At 46.9% G+C, this 21503-nt stretch overlaps 2 protein-coding genes across 4 annotated transcripts in view; one reads left to right on the forward strand and one right to left on the reverse strand.

Moving 5' to 3' along the window:
• Positions 1 to 990: 990 nt before the first annotated feature.
• Positions 991 to 9795, reverse strand: CISH (cytokine inducible SH2 containing protein). 2 transcript variants are annotated; one of them, XM_062501003.1, is made up of 4 exons: positions 9716 to 9768; positions 9295 to 9593; positions 4456 to 4679; positions 991 to 3978 (listed from the first exon to the last, which is right to left on the reverse strand). In XM_062501003.1, exons 2-4 carry the CDS (start codon positions 9339 to 9341, stop codon positions 3476 to 3478), a joined length of 774 nt encoding a protein of 257 aa, XP_062356987.1. In that variant the 5' UTR covers positions 9342 to 9593; positions 9716 to 9768; the 3' UTR covers positions 991 to 3475. The 2 variants fall into 2 exon arrangements, with proteins under 2 accessions (XP_062356987.1, XP_062356986.1); XM_062501002.1 differs by having other exon boundaries at positions 9295 to 9795.
• Positions 9796 to 18156: 8361 nt separating this feature from the next.
• The window catches only part of MAPKAPK3 (MAPK activated protein kinase 3), a 45028-nt gene continuing 41681 nt past the window's right edge, over positions 18157 to 21503 (forward strand). For both annotated transcript variants that reach the window (XM_062500573.1, XM_062500574.1), the window contains exon 1: positions 18157 to 18381. In XM_062500573.1, coding sequence (XP_062356557.1) covers positions 18157 to 18381 — 225 coding nt within the window. The remainder of the gene's footprint in view (positions 18382 to 21503) is intronic.

Here is a 21503-nt window from a genome sequence, read left to right on the forward strand (position 1 = left end):
CTTTTTTTTAGCAACTTGATCTGGAACAGATTTTGGCATTGCTAACATTTCCTGATTTGGTGTGCAATGGAAATCTACCCATGGACTCATGTTGATGAGACTGAGGAAACAATATTTGCTAGGGAATGCCACAGGAAGCACAGCACGTGCTTCAGGAATACTTTAAAGCAGTATTTTGAACTTAGAAGCCAGTGGATTCACAGAGGGAGAAGGATGGGAGAAGAATAGTTCAGTTTGTTGGTGTTTTGCTTTTTTTCCTGAATGTTTTCCATTCCCAGCTGGGAGCACATTATGCTTGCTTTGGGCAGGATGGGGGCACATCTCTTGGGCATCTCTTCTGGAAGAGGAGCACGGAGGCACCACAGTGGAGTCACCTCCCACTAGTGGCATTGCCTCAGTGTGTTCCCTGTGTTTCATAAGCTGGACAGCTGGGGTGTCCTCTGTCTCCCTCTGACATGATAGGGCAGATCCACATTCCTGTGGAGTCCCCACCTGCTGCCTGCTGTCTCAGGTGATGTGAGGGGAAAGGCTGCAGGGCCAGGGTACAGGGACACTGCAGCCCAATGGCCCCTACTGGGAGGGAAATGGATCTGCCCTGGATCTCCCACCCAAAGCATCGTCTGCCCATTTGTGTTCTGTCTTCTTTCCCTTGCATTGTATTCGTTTTCTGTGGCACACAGAAACAATACAAGAATCATTCCTGTGTTCTTCCACATCATTAAAAAATGTGCCTTCAGTCCTTATTAATTTGGGACTTGAGATCTGCCACTGCTCTGTATGCAGTAGGAACCAGGCCCACACTGAGGATTTTGGTGTTTATTCTCCCAGTATCTGAAGGACCTTTTTGTTGTTAAAAAGCTTTTTGTCTTGTTTGAAAAAAAAAAGTGGTAAAGAGTTTTCCCTGTGTTCTTCGGGAGGATTTCTCTAAACAGAAAATTGATTCATCCATTTGGATTTTACCAAAAACTTTTACATTGAGTGGCTTTAAGGTATATTTAAAACGTTTATTTAAAATCCAGAGTAAAATGATTTTTTAACAAACGGTGTCAACATAGCAGAAACTGACTTTTTGGAGTAACTGTATTGTTTATTTGTTGTATTGCAGTAGCACCTAGAGATCCCTACTGTGCTAAATGCAGAACACAGAACAGAGCTGGTCCCTGCCCGTGGGAGATCACAGCCTTCAGTTTTGAGTCAACCAGGACTTCCTGGGCTTTCCTGGGGCAGTGAGTCAAACCCACAGCTTGACCTCCCCATCACCCCCAACAAGAGAACAGATCAAGTAGGAGGCAAGTTTCAGAGAGCTGAACGACCTGCCCTTTCCTGCTGTACACTTCCCCAACTGATTTTTCCCAAGCTGTAGTTACCAGACCTGTGGCTGAGCTGTGTGGGCTTCCTGAGATCACTGATGCTCCTTGGAGAGCTGTGGTTTCCTTGTTCCCAGTGTCCTCAGGCAGATAGAGGTGCTCAGATAAAAGGAAGCCTTTTCAGTGGTTTATCATTTATATTATTTTTAAAAAGTTTTCCTTTTTGCCTTCTGAATTTTCATTCTCATTCAGTACCTTCCCATGATTGCTGCCATAGAGGGGAAGGGGAAGGATATACCAAAAAAGCAAACCTGACATCACACGTGCACGCTGTCAATCATCAAAGTATCAAAAACAAAGCTTGCAACAGCACAAACTTGTATAAATGTGGAGGGGGAAGAAAAAGGACACTGACTAAGCACATCAGGCCATCTTGTCCCTTTTGGCAGCTTTAAGATAGGGTGGAAGAAACCCATTTTTTGAGCTTGTCTCCTGGGTCACCTTCCCATCTTTTTCCATCTTTTCTTCCAACACTCAGCTATAGCTGGGGGTTTGTCCATTCTGAATAACAGAGCCTTAGAGAGAGTCCCAGGGAGGGATGAACAAGAAATCCTTCATGTTCATTCATGCTAGAACAAGTCAGCGGGTCTTAGGGGCAAAATAAGCCACATAATAATTTCTGTAGACTTGTCTGTTCCCTCCTCTACTCTAACTCGATGGCAAGGCTGGGGAGATAAGGAGATTCAGCAAATGAACAGGAACGGGGCAACTTGTCCGTGCTGGTTTGGGGCAGATCCCATCTGCTGTCTGTCCCTCCTATGTGTAAAAGAGCAGGGGAAGAGGGGAAGAGACTCATCTGCAGATGGTGAAAGGGATGGGGTGTGAGAAGGAACCCCAGAGCCAAAAGCCTAATTATGGATAACAAACATGCAACTCAGAGCAGGGGGGAGGAGAGGTCTGGACCTTGGCAAACAGAGATGATGGATTGTGGTTTCCAGTGTGTGCTCCGGTCTGGAGCTGGCAGAAGCCACTGGCCAGTGACTAATGCTGGCAGGAGCAGAGCATGCTGCAGTCTGGCATCGTGGGAGCAGGGAGCAAGGACAGCTCTGAGGGCTGAGATGCCTGTGTTACCCCAGAAATAAATAAATAAATATCCTGAAGCTGTGCGTGTCACCGGTGAAGCCCAGCAGAGCTGTCTGAGCCCCTGCTCAAGGAGACCCTGGTCTTGCTCTGTGTCTCAGGCAAGGGCAAGGTCAGGGAACAGCATTTCGAAAAACACAAGCCGAACACAGGGTGCTCTGAAATTAAATCCTTCTGCCTGCATGTGAGAAAATTTGGTTTATAATTACTTGTTTTGAAATGTTTTGTCACAAACTTGCTTTGGAGCTGGAAAAGATGGAAAAAAATGGGATGAGTGCTCCCTCGCCCAACCTCACTATCCACATCTCTGCTTAGAGCTCTCAGGGAAGAAGAGCTTTGTCAAAGAAGTCTCCTGTCCACATGCGATGCAGCACACATGTTCCCACTGTGCTCTGAGGTTGATACCTCAGAGAAAAAACAAATAGTCTTTACCTCTGTAGAGGTGGGTCTAGATACAGTCATCTGAGTCTCACATACCCCAGAAGCTTAGGAGAGCTTGGATATGGACTCCTGTAACCTGTCACAGGAACAGGCTCAAACAGAAGCTGTTTGGATGTGAATCCAAATCCAAATTCCCACAAAGCTTCAACTGCCAGTTGGCTGGAAGCCTTTATGCCATCTCTAATTCCACAAAAGAAACAAAAAAAAATCCAATAAAGTAAAAGGTGCTTTAAAAATACCATGAGGAGAGAAACTGCCGTGGAAATAAATAGCAAAAATAACAACGTTAACGTGTCCGGTGTCACAGCAGCTCTGACATTCAAGTAGTGTGGCCATGCCCACAGAGCTTCTCACAGCCACTGCCGGCACAGCCCGAGGGTCAGAGCTCAGCTGGTGCCCCACTGCTCACTGAAACAGCCCACTCCTCCCTGGGGCTGGAATGGATGCGAAGAGAAGGGGAGAGGAAAGATGGATGCGGTCTGTGCTGACGATCAGGCCTTCGCCGTGCCCACCTTTAGCGGGACGGAGACACAAAGTCCTCGTGGCTGCGTCCCTGTCGTTTGTGCCTGAGAGAGACCGGGCACGCCTCAGAGCTGGAAAGGATATTGCTTCAGGTACTCGCCCATGCGCCGGGGCAGGGGCAGCTGCTCCACGTCGGCCGTGCACTTGTTGATGCGCAGGCGGCACAGGTGCTGCAGGCTGGGAATGCTGTCCTTGCGGCACAGCGGCCGGATGAGCTTCAAGTGCACTGCGGCCGCCGCCATCTCCTTCTGCAGGGGAGGTAGAGGAGCCGGGGGCGGGTAAGGAGCCTCGCTCTTGCTTTCCGTCGTGCAGGACGCGACGTAGTGCTGGATGAGGCTGACCACGTCTGGGAAGGCCAGGATGCGAGGTTTGGACAGGTAGTTGGAGTCCAGGCGGAACCTGCTGTCAGTGTATTCGATGCGCACGTTGGTGGGCCCTCGGTTGGTCTTGACGGACAGGGTGAACAGGTAGCTGGGGTGGGTGCTGTCCCGCACCAGGAACGTGCCCTCAGGCGTCTTCTGCAGATGCTGCTTGGCCTCGCTAGCGGTGATGGAACCCCAGTACCAGCCTGGAAAAAAGAGTTTGTTAGGGCAAGAACGTATTACAGGACCGGCAGTATATTTAGGGAAGCCCTGACGACAAATGCATTCTGGGCCTGGGAAGCGACCAGAGCCAGAGCTGGCAAGACCTTCATAAATTAAGACCGAGTTCTAAGGGTTTCCTGCCTATGCTTGCCACTGCTGTGCTGAGGCTTGGGATGAGGCTGGCGGCTGCTGCAGCAGCTGCAGTTTACAGGAAAAAAAGCAATTTGCTTTTTGCAATTCCTTCTCCCAGGTCAGTTACAAAAGATAAAGCAATAAATTAGTTCATTATGTAAGTTTGTAGAGCCTGCAGATACACTTGCTGTGTGCACAAGAGCCAGCCATGGCTGTGACAGAACCAGGTTCCTGTCTGAAGTAGGATCAGGAAATTCTTCCTGGTGCTCAGATTTTGGAGTTGGGTCCCTACACCCTTCTGACCCTGGGACTTTGCAATTGAGTCTTACCAGATTCTCGCAGGTAGGAGAAGGTTTTTGCAATGCAGAGAAGGTCTTCTTCAGGGTCCCGTGTCTGAGGTGTGTTGCTATCTGGAACTGGAGCTGCAAGGGCAGGTGCAGACTCCTCCTGGAAGGCCATAACTGGGAGAGGCTGCATGATGGGCTCTGACAATTCCTCAATGCCCCTGAGTGACAGCCTCCTGAGCTTTTCCTCTGCCAGCAAAGGATGAGGTCTGAAACAAAAGGCACACTCTGCTATATCTCCTTGCCTCTAGATGAGTTGCAGGGTCTGTTCAGTGCAGGCTACATTGTACTACCTACAACATGTCATGTTTTACAAAGAGATCCTCAGCATCATTGTTTGTGAGAGGCAAGGGAGGAGGAAGGAACACAGCTGAAGACAAGCCCTTAGAAACAGGGAGTTGGCCTCTTTGGCCTTATAAAAGGTGGTCAGTCTTACCATTTAGGATGATTTGAACCTGCTATTTTTAGATGTTGCTTTTTAATACATAGTTTCAAGTTCAGTAAGGCTTATAACAACATTATGGCTTCATTTACACGATTACAATATTGGAGCATTTCTGTTTCTGCCAGTGGGATTGTCATTTACTACAATGTAATTAGAAGCAGAATTGGGAATAGCCTGGGTTTTGTTCCACCCACTTTCTGTTCAAGGATGACCTGATCCTAAATGAATCTGTCAGAACTGAGTGAGCGGATGGTGTAGGAGAACAGTGGGAATTCTTGTTTTAGCCAAGCGTGTGCACTACACCTACCCCACCATTCAGCAGCTGGATGGAGGAGTCAGTGTGGCTGTAACCCCTGCAGGACTGCAGGAGGAGGCTCTGCCATGGCCAGCCTGCTAGAACACATATTCTTCTGTGGCCTAAAGTGGTGTAGCTATTCAGCATCTAAATGCATTACAAGGGAACCTGGAGCTCTCATGGGTCATATGGGTGCTCCTCCTCTGCAGCATGGATATTCCTAAAGGAAAGCAGATCTCCAGGGGGAGGATGGATGTCAGAGGCCAGGAAAGTCTTCATTCCAAGGCAAGCTCCTGAGCAAAAATAAGTTTCTGTCCCAGTGTGTGCAGGCTCTTTGTCTCTGTGTCCCCTGTCCTGCTGCATGTCCTGTGTTACATCCCCCCATCATCCCCAACACACCTGAGTTGTTCTTCAGACACTTTAAAGAAAAGATGGCTGAGAGAAATACACTCAGTCCTCAGTGTGACACTGCCACAGCACCACTGGAGCTGACAGTGATGGCACAGGGTGCAGCCACCTCCCCACATCACTGAACAGAAGCAGGAGGAGGCTCTGAAGTCGTAAGTGCTTCCCTTTGGATCTTCCTCCTTCCCTGTGCTCTGTGTGAACAGGGACACTTCAGGTACATAAATAAACGTCCTGTAAACTGATATGCACCTGATCATAGCTGCACTCCACCACCTCAAACTGCTGAGACTCAAGTATGGGACAGAGAATAAGAAGAAGAGATGTGGAAGGAAAGTAGATTAGTGAGAATCTGAAAGCACCTTCACACCTTTTAAGTGAGAATCACGATCAGTTCCACATCTCTGCATTTCTAATTAAACTGTGGAGATTTGGAGTAAGGTTTTATAAAACCACTGGTAAATCTACAGAGGCTCCTTGCCCTTGCAATACATAGCAAACCCCCAGCTATTCTGTTGGTATTTACAGAAGATATTCTTTCTTTTTCCATGTGTCAAATCACATTTCAGGATCAGGATACCTGCTTGGCTTTGATGGCATCTAATCTGTGTTTCTTAATTTCTGTTAATGGGTAGGAAGCCAGGCTGAATAGAAGTGATTGCTGGCCCTCGTCCTCAGCAGGGACCCTTGGTCACAGGACTTGCATTTTCAGGGGCTTTTGTACGTCTGAATATGTTTTTATACCTGGAGATCATTGTTGGGTAAGCTCTTAGTTCTCTTTAATTCCTCCTGGAGATACATTTATAGGTGTTGAGAGCTCCATTTTTCAAGATATTTGCATGTCTCCCTCTTAATGTCATGGTCTTCACAAATGCCTAGCTACCTGTCTCCTTGGGGAAAGGAGATTCCCAATTCGCCACTACCCCCTTTTTGTACAAGGAGGACCATAAACGAGCTCAGCTGCTTGCAGCATGATGCAAATAACACCATGGATTTGATCACGGATCTGATCTCCATACACGTCATTCGGAGTTGGACTCAATCATCCTTTGGGTCCCTTTCAACTCAGAGCATTCTGTGATTCTGATCCTTGCCTGTGCTGAACCTAATTACCAGTTGGTGCTGTGCAAAGGGGGTGTCCAGGGCCTGCTGGCAGAGCAGTGTCTCTCATACCAGCTGTTCCCTGAAAATGACTGTGACTGAGACTAAGGAAAATCAGTCCTGCACCATTCACTCCCCGGAACTCGAATACCGCAGTCCAAGTGCCAAATCTCTCTGAACTTATTTTCTCCTGGATAATTCTTGTGGCCTACCCTTCCAGAAAGGTTTGAAGCATTAAAAAAAAAAAAAAAAAAAAAAAAAAAAAAAAAAAAAAAAAAAACCCAAAACTTTTCATAGCATGGAACTTTTTTTTCTTTTTATATACCAGCTTCAGAGAGGAAATGAGGAACTGGCTGAGAGGTGAGGAAGGGAGAGAGCTACACAGGGAAACGTCTGCCATAAAGTGGGAAGAAAGTTGTTACTTTCAAGGGCTGTACCAGTTCACAGTTCAGTCCTCCAAAAACCACACCAACTGTGTGAATTTGTCTATAGGTTTCTTTTACAGAGCCCAGGTGCTTGAGATGAGTTTTCCCACTGTACTTGTGCTCTGCTGCCTTAGACTTTGTGCCACACAAGGCTGGAGGAGCCCAGACCCCGTGCAGGCACTGTGGGGATCCTTCCACCGCAGTCAGAGAAGGGCCAGGCTCACACCTTCCCTTTTTTCCTTCTAAACACTAGCCTTATGCCCCTACAAAAGCTCCCAGAGCAGCTGTAGGCTCAAAGGAGCACAGTGGAAGAGAGAAGGATTAGAAATTTTGGCAGACTGGGAGGTGCTGGTGTCCTAAACAACTTTGTACGTAGGTTGAAGAAAGAAGAGCTGCTGCCAGGAGCAAACAGAGCAGCTCCAAGCACAGGAACTGGGAGAGGAGAGGGATCAGCAAGTAATGGCAGAGTACAGCTTTTAATGCAAGGACATTTGCAAAAGGGCTGAGAAGAGTTTGCTGGGATAAGGACAGGTTAAAAAAGGTTTGCTGACATGAATTTCGTCAGCCCTTTGGTGGGGCAAAGAAAGGATTTGCAAATAGTGCTTGTAAGAGAGAAAGCAAAGACATGGAGAATCAGGACTGAATAGAGCAAAGTGTTTGTACAAGAGTTGTGAGGAGGAAGCAAACAACCATATGAAATTTGGCATGTCTAGCTGGGAGTCTGGATGCACTCTCCAGAGAAACAGCAAATGAACTTGCCTGTGCTGTGGCAATTAGAGTTTCAAAAAGCCTTGGAATGTCAAAAAAAAAAATTCAGGAGAATCAGATATGTCTGACAGCATTTAGTGTTGGCTTTGTAGTTACTGTGCTGATAAGCTAAACTTGGAAACACAGCATAAACACTACAAGAAAAAGTGTGGAGCTGCTCTCCCTTCCATCAGCCACATCCCAGCACTCCAGTGGGAGCTTGGTCTGAATAGGACAGCAAGTATGGAGTACAGGATATATGAAATCCTGGAGGATAATGAAAATGGAGCAATAAATGGTCTTCAAAATAGGCATTAAAAGAAAAACATCTACACATCTGGCTCCACAATAACTTCTTGGTGGGTAAGGAAAGCAGCAGCTCTGGCATGTTGACCCTGGAGAAAAGCTTCAGATAAGGGTTTCCTAAAGGCCAAGCTGAAAACTGAATTCCCTTCGCCGTGGCTATAAGAACTGCAGCTGCAGACTGAAAATAAGAGTGAAAACAAACCCCCTTGCCTAGTAGGAGGTTGGTGGTAAGCACAAGCTCTCCTTGCCTGTGGAACAGATTTTTGGGTAGGGAATGGCAGAAAAATCCCCGTGCTTCAGTCACTGCAAGCAGACAAGGAAGGTTTTACTCGGAGGAAAATCCACCATACGCTGGAGTGATAGGAAAATCTGACGCGATGGCTCAGACTGAAACAAATGCTCACAATTTCCAAGTATGCAGCATGTGTAAAAGTATCAGGTGATTCCTGCACACCAGGTATTCTTCTGCTGATGAACCGAGCTGGTCAAAGGGACACTGAAATGCCAGCACATCAGTACTGATACCAAAGAAGGCATTTGGATGTCACCTGTTCTCCTGAGGGCAGATGCAAAACTATCCGTGTACCCCCTGTGGCTCTCACTCTGCAGAAAGCTGTGTATATGTACATACACTTAAACTTAACACGAAATTGCATTGATTTAGCATAAATATCTCCTTCAAAACAGACCAAAGCATCTAGACTCCAGGGAAGATTTTCCCTGTAAGCAGTCCAAGAGGACTTTAGAGAGCACCTGTGGTGTTGGGCTGGTGTCCACACTGGTGCTGCGTCCACCACGCTGAACAACACACTCCAAGTTATTCTTACTCTCCCAAACACTTTGAATGCCATGTAGATTTTAAGCAGTAGAAAGCACAGAAATCAGGAATACTTTATGATTCTGTGATTTTGGCCTTGGAATCTAAAACACAGACACACAGGACAGACACATAGAACTCAGCATTTGGCCGGTCAAAGTCATTCCCATTCCATTACAGTCACACATGGCAATACACACAAGCTGAAAAACTGTCCCAGAGAACCTTCCTAATTACAAATATCAAAGCACAGCTTTTCACAGAAGGCTGCAGAGTATCTTACCCCTGAACACAGAGGATCATGTCACTCCCGGACCAAGGAAAAAGCATTAGGTCTTCAAGAAGGTGGGAAATGATTTTTCCTCTTCTTGCCTTCTTTGCTTCTCCCAAGCAGCGAGTTCAGCCTCTAGCTGGGGTTCACGGTGAGACAAGGCTGGCGAGTCCCAGCAAACCCCTTCTGCAGGTTGTTTCAGACACAGGAAAAGCCAAGCAGAAGACAAACCGCCCGACAGACTTCAGCAACTTTGGCCAAGAAAATGCGTTCACTCTCAGTGCTTTAGAAAAAAATGATGTATTCTTGTTCTGCTTTCCAGAAAAGAGCAGCCAAAAAAAAAAATAAAAATAACCAGAGAAAAAAGAAAATTACATATATTTAAAGAGGAACTGATCTTCCTTCAGGGCACTCTGAAATAATAAATAGGTACCAATAAATAAGATCTCCCCGAGCAGTGCGGGAAGAGCCGGAGCAGCGACCTGTCTCAGCGCTGGCTCCGGAGAAATGAACTCCGTGGAAGGAAAAAAAAAAAAAAATACAAATCTCCTTAGTAATCTTTTGTGTGCCCCTTTTAATCTGTTCCAGGAAGTGAGGGATTCCTGGAATCGTATTGTGTTCGCATCACTCTTCCTATATCAGCCACGAGGGGAGGGGGGGAAAAAAAAGAGAGAAGATATAAATAGCTGTGTCCAGCACAGCCGCGTCCACGCCGCCATGGCCGGGGAGGGGAGCAGAGCGGAGCGGAGCGGAGCCCTCCCGGAGGGCAGGCAGGGGGAGGGAGGGGAGAGAGGAGGAGGGGAGGGGGAGCCGTGTGGGGCCACCGCCGCGCGTGTTCGTGGAAACGCCTCTGATCCATTTCCAAGAACTTTCCAGGAACGCGGGGCCGGCGCGCCGGGCGCTGCCAATGGGCGCCGCCGCCGCATGCGCGGGGCCGGCCCGGGGCGGGCCCGCAGCGCCCACCGCTCCTGCCTTTCATTGACTCGCTGCTACGGCTCTTTCTCCTTCCGTTTGTTTCTAAGCGTTTGTAGTTTCGCGGTGTCATTTTATGCCTCTCTTCCCCAGTGGTTCGGCATCCTCCCCGAGCTGGCGGCGCCTCTCCGGGTCGCTGGAGCAGCGGTGCAGTGGGTGCTCGGGGAGGGGCAAGGGGTTGACAAGGGGCTGGGGCAATTTCCAGTGAAATCTGGGGAGTGGGAGGAGGCTGTGCTGCAGGGTCTGCTACTCTGGGCAACGATTGTGTGGTTGTCACGCTGCACAGGTTGGCTTAAAAGGGTCGCCTGGGAGTCTCCTGTGAATCAGGTATCAGCTCAGAAAAGTCTCCTGGAAAAGGCTACAACACCTCCGTTTTGTCCTGCATTTATAGAACATTGTCGGGTTAAAATCTGGCAACCTACGAGGAAATATTTTGGTTTCTTCTAGCGTTATCAAACCTTTTATTTTTGAACACTTTATAATAAAAGCTTGGTTGCTTTTGTCTTTCCTTCCACGAGTTGTCACCTCTACGCTTATTAGAGATAAGAGAGAATGAGAGTGGTCTGTCTGCCACCTCCACTGGAGTAGGTTGACTACTTAAAGTATTAGTAATCATTTTGCCATTCAGATCATTCAGAAGTGGATGGGGCCGGGAGCAGAGAGGAAGGCAGGATGCTGAAAAGGGTGAGGTTAGAAGGGTGTTCCTTTCTAACTGCATGGACATGAGCCTGAGAGCAGGCAGTCTGTGTTCGGCTCCTGACTCAGCCTTTTCACTCCCTGCAGTTTCATTTGGCAGCTGCTCGGCCTCCTGCGCTCTTCCATCCGCTTTGTGTTCTGAATCAGGGGCAGTGCAGTAATGAGTGCTGCTAATAATACCCAGCTATGCGAAGAGAGGGGTGCTGAGGGCCACCTAAGTATCCTGAGCAGCCATCCATCCAAGTACTTCGAGGGCTTCAGGGCAGTGGGAATGTCAGCCTGCGGGCACTCCTTGACCAGTTTGTTTCTGAGCCTGACACACTTCAGCTCACACTTCTTTCAATGTGTGTGAATTCACAGGGGAGGCGAGGGGCTGGCAGAGGAATTTCAATCCTCGCCTTTCCTGTGCACAGCAAGCACAACATTGAGAATCATTCGAAGGCCCCTCTGTAGCCCTGGCTCGGGTTGCAGAGGACACCTGCGAACCTGTGACCCTTCCCATCGAAATCCCTTCCGTCGGTGGTGCAGCAGCACGATGGATTTGAACAGATCTAGACTAGAGAGGTGGGAGCAGCTCTTGTCTTCGGCAAACCGAAGTGAGCCTGCACATTCAGATGGTATTTAATTCGTCTTCAACCTCGGGGGGACGCTGAGATCCCAGCTTGGTGTGCCGGTAGGAGCGCTGCAGCCCGGTGCCGGCAGTGAGGAGCTGTCTGCATCCCTTTTCTGCTTAGAATTGGGCTCCATCTAGTGATCCTCGCCTGGAGGAGGCTTTTTGTGCCGGCTCTGTGCGGGGACTGAGCAGCCATTTGTATCTACGTAAGGGAAGGCACGCTCAGAACTGTGCAGGGGAAGCATCCCCGCAGAAGCGGCTGCTCGCAGCTCTCCCGCCCTGGTTTTCCAGCCGCAGCCACCGCACCCGTCCGCTCTGCCCACGGGCCTGCAGGACCCGGAGAGATGAGCGGTCTCCAGGTGGCTGATGGGTGTGCGCATCGATGAAAGGAGCTTGCATTTGCATTGGAAAGTTCTGGGGCACCACCTCGAAAACATATTTAGGTTAATGCCTGGGCTGTTTTATCTGAAAAGCCAGTGATAAGTTTTAAGTCAGGAGCACTCAGCAGTGCTTCATCACTCCACGTGAACGTTGTGCTCATTGGCACTCCTTGGGCACAGGGAACAGCGCGGTGTGCCCGGTGTGCCCGTGTCCCAGGCCCTGCACAGTCAATAGAAATTGCTGCCATTCACACAAATTAGTTGTTTAAACCCAGTTTATATTAACATAAACGGCTTTTCAAAGCACTGTCTTGAATAATAAAGACATTACAGAGGCAGTAGCAAGAAATATTGTTGAGTGATATCACCGAGTGCTAGGCTTTAGTTATGAAAGGTGTCAAAGAAACCTCAAAGCTCGGAATAGTCATGGAAGAAAATCCAGAAATAGTGAGGTAGGTAGTCCCTCCGGAAAGTTCATTGACACAACAGCACCATCTGCTGCTAAATGTGTGCTTGGGGAAGCCGGTGACCAGAGTCCCTTCCCACAGCGGGTGTTACACGGCTTCTGCTGGGCCTTTGGACATTCCTGTGATCTTGTAGAGTTGGCGTAAATAAAAAGTGACATCCAGAGCCGTAACTCTTGAGAGGGATTTGTGTGCCTGGGGACTGGATTTACCGTCTCCAGTAGCTGGAAAGACTGAAAGTAAGTCACACCCCTTTGGTTACTGCCTGGCCCTACCCTGAGCTGTAGTTTAGGGAACCTCACCAAGTCACAAACAACAAGCAGCTGTTCCTTGTTTAGAGGGGCCAGCTCGTTATTCGAGTAGGACACACCAATTCCTGTAATCAACAACAGGTGGTGCATTTAATGTTGTGGTTTTGATTTCCCAACCTTGTGAGTAACAATGGAGGAGTCACCAGGGTGTGGGTGAACTGTACCATGGATACAGGGACATCTGAGCTGGCTCCATGAGAAGTAGGGTGTGCATAAAGGAATGGGTTTCATTTCAAGCTGTGAGAAGATACACTGGGTTATTATAAGGAACTCGGCATGTTTTTTGTCCCAAGGCTTGTGGCGGCACACAGTGACCTAGAAGGTGATGGCAGGGTGGCATCTGTTAGGAGTTCTGCTTCTTGATTTGAAAGCTGCAAAAATTGTATTCCTCAGTGGTCTGGAAGGCTGCCCCAGGACTACCAGGCAATGCTGTCATACCCACTGGTTGCAGGATATTTCAATGAAAGAGGTTAATTTCTTCTGCTCCACTGCAGCATAAAATGAAGCACCATCTCTTGCAGACAGATTAGAAGGTTTTTCATGCTTTTGATTTACGATTCTTCTGTGAAAAGAAATGTATTTTTTTTTTTTCCTGTCTGCTGAAAGGCACATTTCTGGCTGGTATCTCTCTGACTCCCCCATCAATGAGCTGTGGAGGAACATAGATGGAGCCTCCCACAACCTTCACAATGACCAAGATGAGGTACCTGTAATGGGGTGTCTGAGGCCAGGCATTAAAAAGCAGCTTATCTATCTTCATCTATATTTCTATATGAAAACACTTGCTATGTGCTAACATGGAGGAATTCATCTTGAGGAACAAAGTTATTAGGAGAGGGTCTCCAGGTGGTGAAAGTGGTGTTCTTGAGACTTCCCTTTCCTTAACTAGAAGCTGCTTCATAGCCAGAATTTTAATTCCTCCTGGAAACTATGTTATAATCCCACAGACACAAGGACAGAGGATGTTGAGAATAGAAGAGAAGTTGTTCTAGCAATAAAGCATCAATAAAAATAGTTGCCTATGAAAGATCTGTATAAACCTGGTTTTGTGTCATCCAGGAGAGAAAAGAGCCAGGCTGTTTGCTGATGAGCTTTTTGAATTTGTTTTTTTTTTCAAGTCTTTTTTGATAAGTCTGAGACAGACACCTCCAGAGCAGAGTCAAAAGACAGGCAAACAACCATGTATATAGTTTGTGTTTCAGACCTCTGTGTACATGACAGACTGAACTAAAGATCCTACAAAAGGCTGCTTTTGTTCTCTTTCATATCAAAATATTGCTCTGTAGAGCTGCCCTTTCTTTCTTTTAGTATCACAGATGCAGTTTCTGAAGAACTTCCTGGGGGATTTAATAAGTTTGTTGCAACTGCCCAACCAGACAAAGCTGTGTCCTCACTTCAACCTGACAGTAGAGAGGATTTTCTCTTTGGGGACATCTCTGTCATGCATTCCGTGAGCATGGATTTCTCATAACAGCATAAAAAAATAGAGAGCTGTTACTCAGACAAAGCAAAGTTTCAGAAAAAAAAAAAAGTCACTAGTTCTCAGCTGATAATTTCTTTATCACAGCTGATGAGATTTCCAAGAGACATTGCTAGCAAAGTGCTGACCCCCAAGTAAATCACTTGTGTATATAAGGAAAGGGAGATTCCTGTACTGTTCAGATATCACTCCTCAAGGTATGCCATTCCTCAGAGAACATTTGATGATGTCAGCTTTCCTAGCTCTCCAGATAATGGTGAACTCAGTTATTTCATTTTTATTAGGAAATGAGACATTTGAAAATCTGAAATGTCTTTGATCCCAATTACTGAATTGTTACAGCACAGCAAAGAGGCAGTGAAAATACCCAGTGGAATAGCCAAAATTAACCTTCTCTGTTTAAACAGAGCTGTAAAGTGGGTATCTGTGATGATAAAATCAGGGAGAATGTATCCAAACTGTGTGCTGGCTAAAAAAAAAAAAAAAAAAAAAAAAAAAAAAAAAAAAAAAAAAAGCTTCACCAGGTTAAGATAATGGTTAGAGGAAAGGGGCTGCTGCCCCAAATCTCATTGAAAGAACAGGACCTTAATATTTACTGTTTTCTTCTATAAGCTGTTTTTTATTTTGGGACAAAGCAGGCATTACTGAGCTATACCAAATTCTCTTTTGAAATTTAAGTTGCTCTGTGTTGTTGCTTTTGGGGACTTCTGGTAAAAATAGGATTAATGTTTAATTTACAGTGTTAGAGATTTTTGTGAAGATGAAAGTTGCTGTACTGGGCTCTTACCCTGTAAACTACTACTGCTTTAGGGGATTTTTTAACTTCAAAAAGCAAACATCAATAAAGAAATAAAAACATGTGTTTTTGAATGAATGAAATGAATGAAAAACGTCCCCTGGCTCAAGGAACTGCAGCGGGCCTGTCAGTGTATTCTCCAGAGGATATTAATGGAGCTCCACCTGCCACAAGCACAAAGAGAGGCTTCAGGAGCTGCTTTTTATTTTCAGGTCATCTTTGTGTAGAGTGAGGCTGTTACTTGGGCTGAAGCTAGAAAAGCTTTTTAGGAGTTTATGGTGATTGAAATAAGTAGAGGGTTGAAGTAAGGCTGCCTTAACCATGATTCACACTGGGTTTTTAGATGTTTTGCCCTGTTTAAACTTATTACTGGCTGCTGGTAAAGTGATGACTTTTGCCAAAAAGCATATCCAGGCAGTGTCAGGTGGTGAACCCAAACAAGCTTTTTATCCAGTGGGATACCTCTGTGACTAGAAAAATGTGGCTTGTATCCTCCCAGTTTAACTCTTCTCATCAGGACATGGCTCATGGCTCAATTAGTTGGTTCTCATGTAGAACCAACTAATTTCACACATCCTGTTTCATTCCCTCATCTTTCCTCCTTACTTTCCATGCACAGCTTATTTTTTAAGAAACTCATAATAGTTAGAAAGAGTCATAGTTTCTTAATGAAATTCTTTACTTCTGACACACTCTAAAAAATAGCAACCCCTTAAGTAGACATCTGCTTGGAATTTTTGCAACATTTAATACTTCCTATAACAGAGCCATAAATTGCCTTCTACCAGCTTTGATGTTCTAGTCAGTGTAACTCCTGCCTGCTCTGGGCAGCTATAGGCTTTTGGGTGACAGTTACATGGAAAGATCCAAAGCCGGGCCAGGAATGGGAGCTACAGATGAGTGTGAGCAAGTATGGTTTTCAAATAAAAATGCAGAGGAGACCAGAGAGATTTTGAAGTTTTCTGGCCCCCAGTGACTGAGCGAGAAGAGGACTAATAGTTACCTGTTGCAAAGAGAAGGAAGTTATCATCCAGGACAAACAGAAAAGCAAAGACAGGCAGAAGCCAACGGCAAGGAAAAACAGAGAAGCTGGTGACCACAGAACCATATTATTGAAGGTTTGCAACCTGGGAGTTCACAGTTACATCTACATTTCTCTGAAACTACTGCAGTGGGAAGTGATGCAAAGACTAAGACAGCTAAACCTGAAAAGATTGGAAATAGCTCTTTTCCTCGGGGATTTGATGAGCCCAGAATAGGTGAACTGAATCAGGGGACCAGACCCTCCAGCAGCTGAACTGCTGAAAGCCTTGAAGGGAAACCTGAAGCAGAATAGCTGTAGCATCACATCACATGGTGATGTACTGCAGATCTGCATCCTGCTAAGTTGAACTACTTTTTATTCCTTGGAGAAAGGGCTCATTAGCCCTTTTAATTATTTTCCTAACTGCTAGAACTCCAGATGTCATTATGTTACATAAAATGACAAATGTATTTTTAACTTGTAAAGCATGTGAACTTTAAGCTCCTTCCAGTGATACGCATACAGCTCCATTTCGACGCATGAGTCATCTTCACATGTAGGGAAAAAAGCTCAGCATTTCACATCCCTGGAACCACACTCTGTGCACCAGCGATGAGCGGCAGTTTCTGTGGGAACCATCACTTTTAGTGTCCTGACTGTGCATCCGAAAGGGCCGAGAACCACCGACCGCGTCCTTGGTCGCGTTTAGTGACTGCGTGGAGCGGGGAGCGCCCTTTCGGTAGCCGGGAGCCTGGCGGATGATTGCCCGCTGTCGACTCTCATTGCAGCAGCCTGTTTGACGCGAGCTTGGGAGCGGACGTGGCGATTGTCCCCTCCCCGCAGGAGCCATCGGGGAAGGGGCGGCGGTGCCACCGCGCGGGCGCGCTGCGGTACCGCCCGGAGCCGCCGCTGCCGCCTCGTTCCCCCTGTCAGGGCCGCGTACCCCAATGCATTTATAGCGTGCTTAAAATCACCGCCCTAAATCACCTTAACATCACCGCGGGGGTCGTTCCCCACGGGGGTCGTTCAGGGGAACCCGAGCACTGGAAGCTGAACGCGAGGCGCTCCCTGTCCCCGCCGGGACCGGCCCAGTCCCGGCCGCTGTCGGGGGCTCGGGCCGGTCCCGGCGCGGCTCGGGACGGGAGGGCGGCGCGGCGCGCACCTGCCCGGGCCGGCGGGGCGGACCCAGGCAGAGCCCGCCTTCCCCGAGCCGCTCCGGGAAGCCTTGGCTGGGGCCGCGCCGCCACAGGCAGGTAATCTCGCTCCGGCGCGGAGCTGCCCCCGGCCGGCTCCCGCCGCCGCCGATTCCCCGCTCTCCCGGCTTCGCCTCAGGCCTTTCCCGCCCTCCGGCGCCGCCTCAGCGCGGGGCACCGAGCGAGCGGCCCCTCTGCTCGTGGTAACGGGGCTGGCGGCACCGGGACCCGCCCCGGGATCCCCCGCAAGGCTCCGGGCGGACCGCTCGGCTTCGGGAGCCGCGCCGTGGCATCTGCACGGACTTCAGTTTTTGGGTGGTTTGGTGGTCCCGGCTGCTCGCTTGTGGAGCCAGGCCATTAAAGCGCAGTCCCAGGGCTCGGTGCCTGCCCAGGCAGTGCCGCTCTGGGGTTCAGTGAAGGCATTCGTGATTCTCTTGCGTAATTTGGGAGTGTCGGGACGAGGCAGGGGACCATTGTGAGGATTTCTACATAAAACATTGAGGCAACAAGTGGTTGATGCAGGTTTATGAGCTCGAAGCTCGGTTCTGTGGGACAGAGCTTAGCTGCAGCGTTATTCCACGACTCGGCAGTCACTCAGTTCCTTTTTGTTGCGGTAGAAGCAGTGATTTACACCCGCAGACTCAGAGCTGTTTGTATCGGAGCTGGCGTGGCTGCTCTGTGAAGCCACGCTGTGCTTTCCTGAGGTAACCCTCCACTTGTGCCCCTCTGGCACCTGGGCATCTTGTTAAGAGAAAAGCGGTGAGGTGGGACAACAGTTAGTTGGCATCGATTATTAACACTTGTTTACGTTTTTACTCAGGACTAAATGACGAGCAAATGGACTGTTTGAAGCACTGGGTTTGATTGCTTAAGAGAGGGGGCTCTGCTGAGGATACCCCACAGGAATCTGTGGGGTATCTCTGTCATCCCAGACTCTTCCCTGATATGGAACAAAGTGAAGGTGAACAGGAATCCCAGGCAGAGAGTCACGTGGAGAGCAAGAGCAGCGTGAAATCCTTGCCTGGAGGAACAGCCCATGTCAAACTAGAGATAAAAAAACATGCAGTTACAGACGACTACAAACTCTCCAAACGCGTGCTAGGGTTAGGAATCAATGGCAAAGTACTGGAGTGTTTCAACAAGGAAACAGGCCAGAAATGTGCTTTGAAGGTATGTGTGTTTTGTCTTTTTTCCCTTATTTATGATTTGGGGGCCGGAGTTCACTCCCAGAACCCTGTAAAAGCTGCTTGTTCTATTGCTTACCTTTCATAGCCAGTGATGGGTGAAGAATGACGATATGTGGAAACTTTTGCTATTGCAACACTGGAGCCCCAGCCTGAGGATTTTCCAGAATATTCTGTGTCGTTTTCAGAATAATGTTACCAGCTGTGAAATTCTCGTGTTCATATTTAAAAGACAAAAAAGCGGGGAAAGGAACCTCCCTCTTGGGAGGTGTCTTGGTGTGTTCTGGGAGAAAACTTGCTAGATTTTGAATGAACATATTATGCAATACTCACGAAGGAAACTATTTTGGATCTTGTGCAGTGAATAGGCCTAAGCTGTGAAATAATTAAATGTTCATTGATCTTCAGTCTTTCCTCTTTTTGAAGGCTTTTCTTAAGGAGCATTTCTAGTTGTTCATTTATTTTTCTACTTTCTTTGCAATCCATTTACCAAAGGATATTTCCTGGGAAAGCACTGATTACACCAATATGATAAGTGAGTTTAGTAGATATTTATGGTGATAAGTACCACTTAAATAAATGGAGCAATAACTATTCATTAGAGAGCATAAAGCTTACTTGCCTTTTGTTCTGCAGCTTTTAAAGTTGAAAATTTCCCTGATGTTCTTAAGCCACATTAGGAAGAAAAAAAAAAGCAGCCTAAGTGAGAGCCCGGATGGTTGAGAACCAGAGGATTAAAAGCAGCTGAAGTAATTTTCATGAGAATTACTTATGGGTGTTACAGATTCCTGGCTGCTGTTAATCTGATGAGTCCAGGAGGCTCTCGGGTATCCTTCCTTTACCTAAACACACTGCACGTGTGCTGGGAGCAGAGTGGATCTGCCAGTGGTCATCTGGAGGCTCTGCCAAGCTCTGGAGATGGTCTCCACCAAACAGAACTGCTGTCCACACCAAAGCCTTTGCATTGTGATAGAGAAGCCTGGAAATACCTGGCAGCTTTGGGTACTGGAAAAAAAAATTAATTGGGGAACTACAAAAGCTTATAATACAATAATTTGCTGAATAATTCATGTGTTTCCAACACTCTATTGTACTTTGTCGTACTCTTTTGTGTTAGCTTCACATAGCTGACTCACAGAAGTTTATCACAGGGAAGCTGGAGGTTTTGACAAACAGACTGCAGGTACTGGGATTTTGCACCTGTCATGGACAGTGTCACGTCTTTGCATCTCTGAGGTGATCCGTTAATCAGGTCCTTCTGGAGTGCTAGCAACATTAATTTCTGAACTTAGCATACTGGGATGAAGGATAATAGTTAATGCTGAAGCTGATCTGCTGTTTATGAAGAGTTCAGTGGCTTTGTTGCTAGTTAGAGATCATTCATACTTCAAAGGGTTTGCAGTCATAAGGGCTGGAAGCATTTTAAAACAGAAGTTGCCTTTCCAGAGGGCAATCCAGTAGCAACAAGTATGTTCCAAAGCAAATTTTGGAGCTCTGGAATGAAGTAGGAAATATATTCCAATGCCTATTAGTAGCTGGAATTTTATTTTTTTTAATTTTATCCCTCAGAGTTGGGAAGAGAGAGAAGAGAATGGAAATTGCTGTGCACTGATAGAATGTCTTCTGCTTGATGGGTTGGAGGAACCTATGGTGGAGTCTCTAATACCTGTTTGTGTTTAGCACAACTGAGTTGGCTGATTTTCTTTCAGAACTTTTAGTATATATTGAGGCCCGAAGTTCCACTTCCCCAGTCATTACAGGTCAGCAATAGCTGATGTATCTCTGAACTTAGCATGTAAATGTGTTTGTCATCCTTTTCCCATCCAGCTGTGAAATGTGTGTACTTTTCTTCTGGAAGGGACAGAAGTATGACAGCAATATTAAGATGTTTATGAGTTATCTAGGGAGTTTGAATGGCAGATAATAGTTTGCTGCTTGCATGTGTGCATTTCTCATCGTTATGGGTTTAAGTGCTGAATAAGAAGTTAAACATGCAATTAAGTAAAACTGCCAGCAGCCCAGAGAGAATCCACTGCTCTCTGCAAAGATGGGCTAGTGAGAAGATTACCCAACAAGGAGGGATAAAAACTGCTGGGTTAATTGGCAAGAATAGAAAGATCTTTTCCCAGCCCTGAAGGTATTTGCAAGGATGAAAATATTCAGAGGAATTTTTCCCTTTGTTTCTTGGGAAACCTGAACTCAAGTCCCAAACACAAGTCCCAAACCTGTTCCAGATGACACTTCAGAGCAAATCATCCAGTCAAAGCAGTTGCATAAAAGGGACAAGAAGCTTGGGAAAAAAATATTCAGAAGTGGCTTCAGAGCAGAATTTTCTGTGTAGGGACAACAGGGCCTTGCCACTGCTTGTTCTTCTTCTCAGGTGTTATGGCAGGGTTATCGTTCACTTACAGGAATAGAAAGTGGAGGCTGATGAAGCTGTCACAGAACAAACCCAACTGGTATGACGGGTAAAGAGAAATGGAAAGACTGAATTGCAAGTTGAACATGAAAAAAAAAGGATGCTGGATGGATCTTTTTCTGGAGGTTGCTTGCACATATCCATTGAGATTTATGCATATTTGTGGACAAATACTTCAGGCATGAGAGTGCTTGCTGTAACCTGCTCCTGGGAAAGGAAGAACATCACTCCTGCTGCTGAAGATAAAGTGTAATAGGCTGTTCCCCTACACATCAAACTTGCCCATTAAAGCAGCTCCTGACTGGGCAGATGGCACTGCTTTCTGCCTGCAGGTTTTCTTTGAAATGGGAACAGAGCCAGCACAGCCAGAGTCTGGATAGAAATTACTCAATGGAAGGAATTTTAGCAGAGGTACTCAAGAGGAAAGGGCTTGAACAGGCAAAAATATTCATCCCCAGAGCCATATGTCAGTCAAGCACTCCATGCAGTAATTGGGAGGTCCCTGTTGTTCTTGTTAGCCCATATCCATAATTGGAACTGGTTAGAATTTCACTAATAATTTTGGTGTGGGAAAACACAAGACATCCTTTTGGAGATACTGCAGGGTTTTGATTATTTTCCTAAAATGCTGTGTGGCTTAGTTTACTCTGCTTGGCATTTTCATTTGCTGCCCAGTTTACAGTGTGCTG

The sequence above is a fragment of the Cinclus cinclus genome, chromosome 12, assembly GCF_963662255.1.
Source record: "Cinclus cinclus chromosome 12, bCinCin1.1, whole genome shotgun sequence".
Lineage (NCBI taxonomy): Eukaryota > Metazoa > Chordata > Aves > Passeriformes > Cinclidae > Cinclus > Cinclus cinclus.

Excerpts from the sequence above, each read along its gene's own strand:
- CISH (XM_062501002.1), bottom strand. The coding sequence starts at position 9,341 with ATGCTTTTTCCTTGGTCCGGGAGTGACATGATCCTCTGTGTTCAGGG. Across the intron at positions 4,680-9,294 it reads ATGATCCTCTGTGTTCAGGG|ACCTCATCCTTTGCTGGCAG; the intron begins GTAAGATACTCT and ends CTTTTGTTTCAG. Across the intron at positions 3,979-4,455 it reads CTCCTACCTGCGAGAATCTG|GCTGGTACTGGGGTTCCATC; the intron begins GTAAGACTCAAT and ends TCTTTTTTCCAG.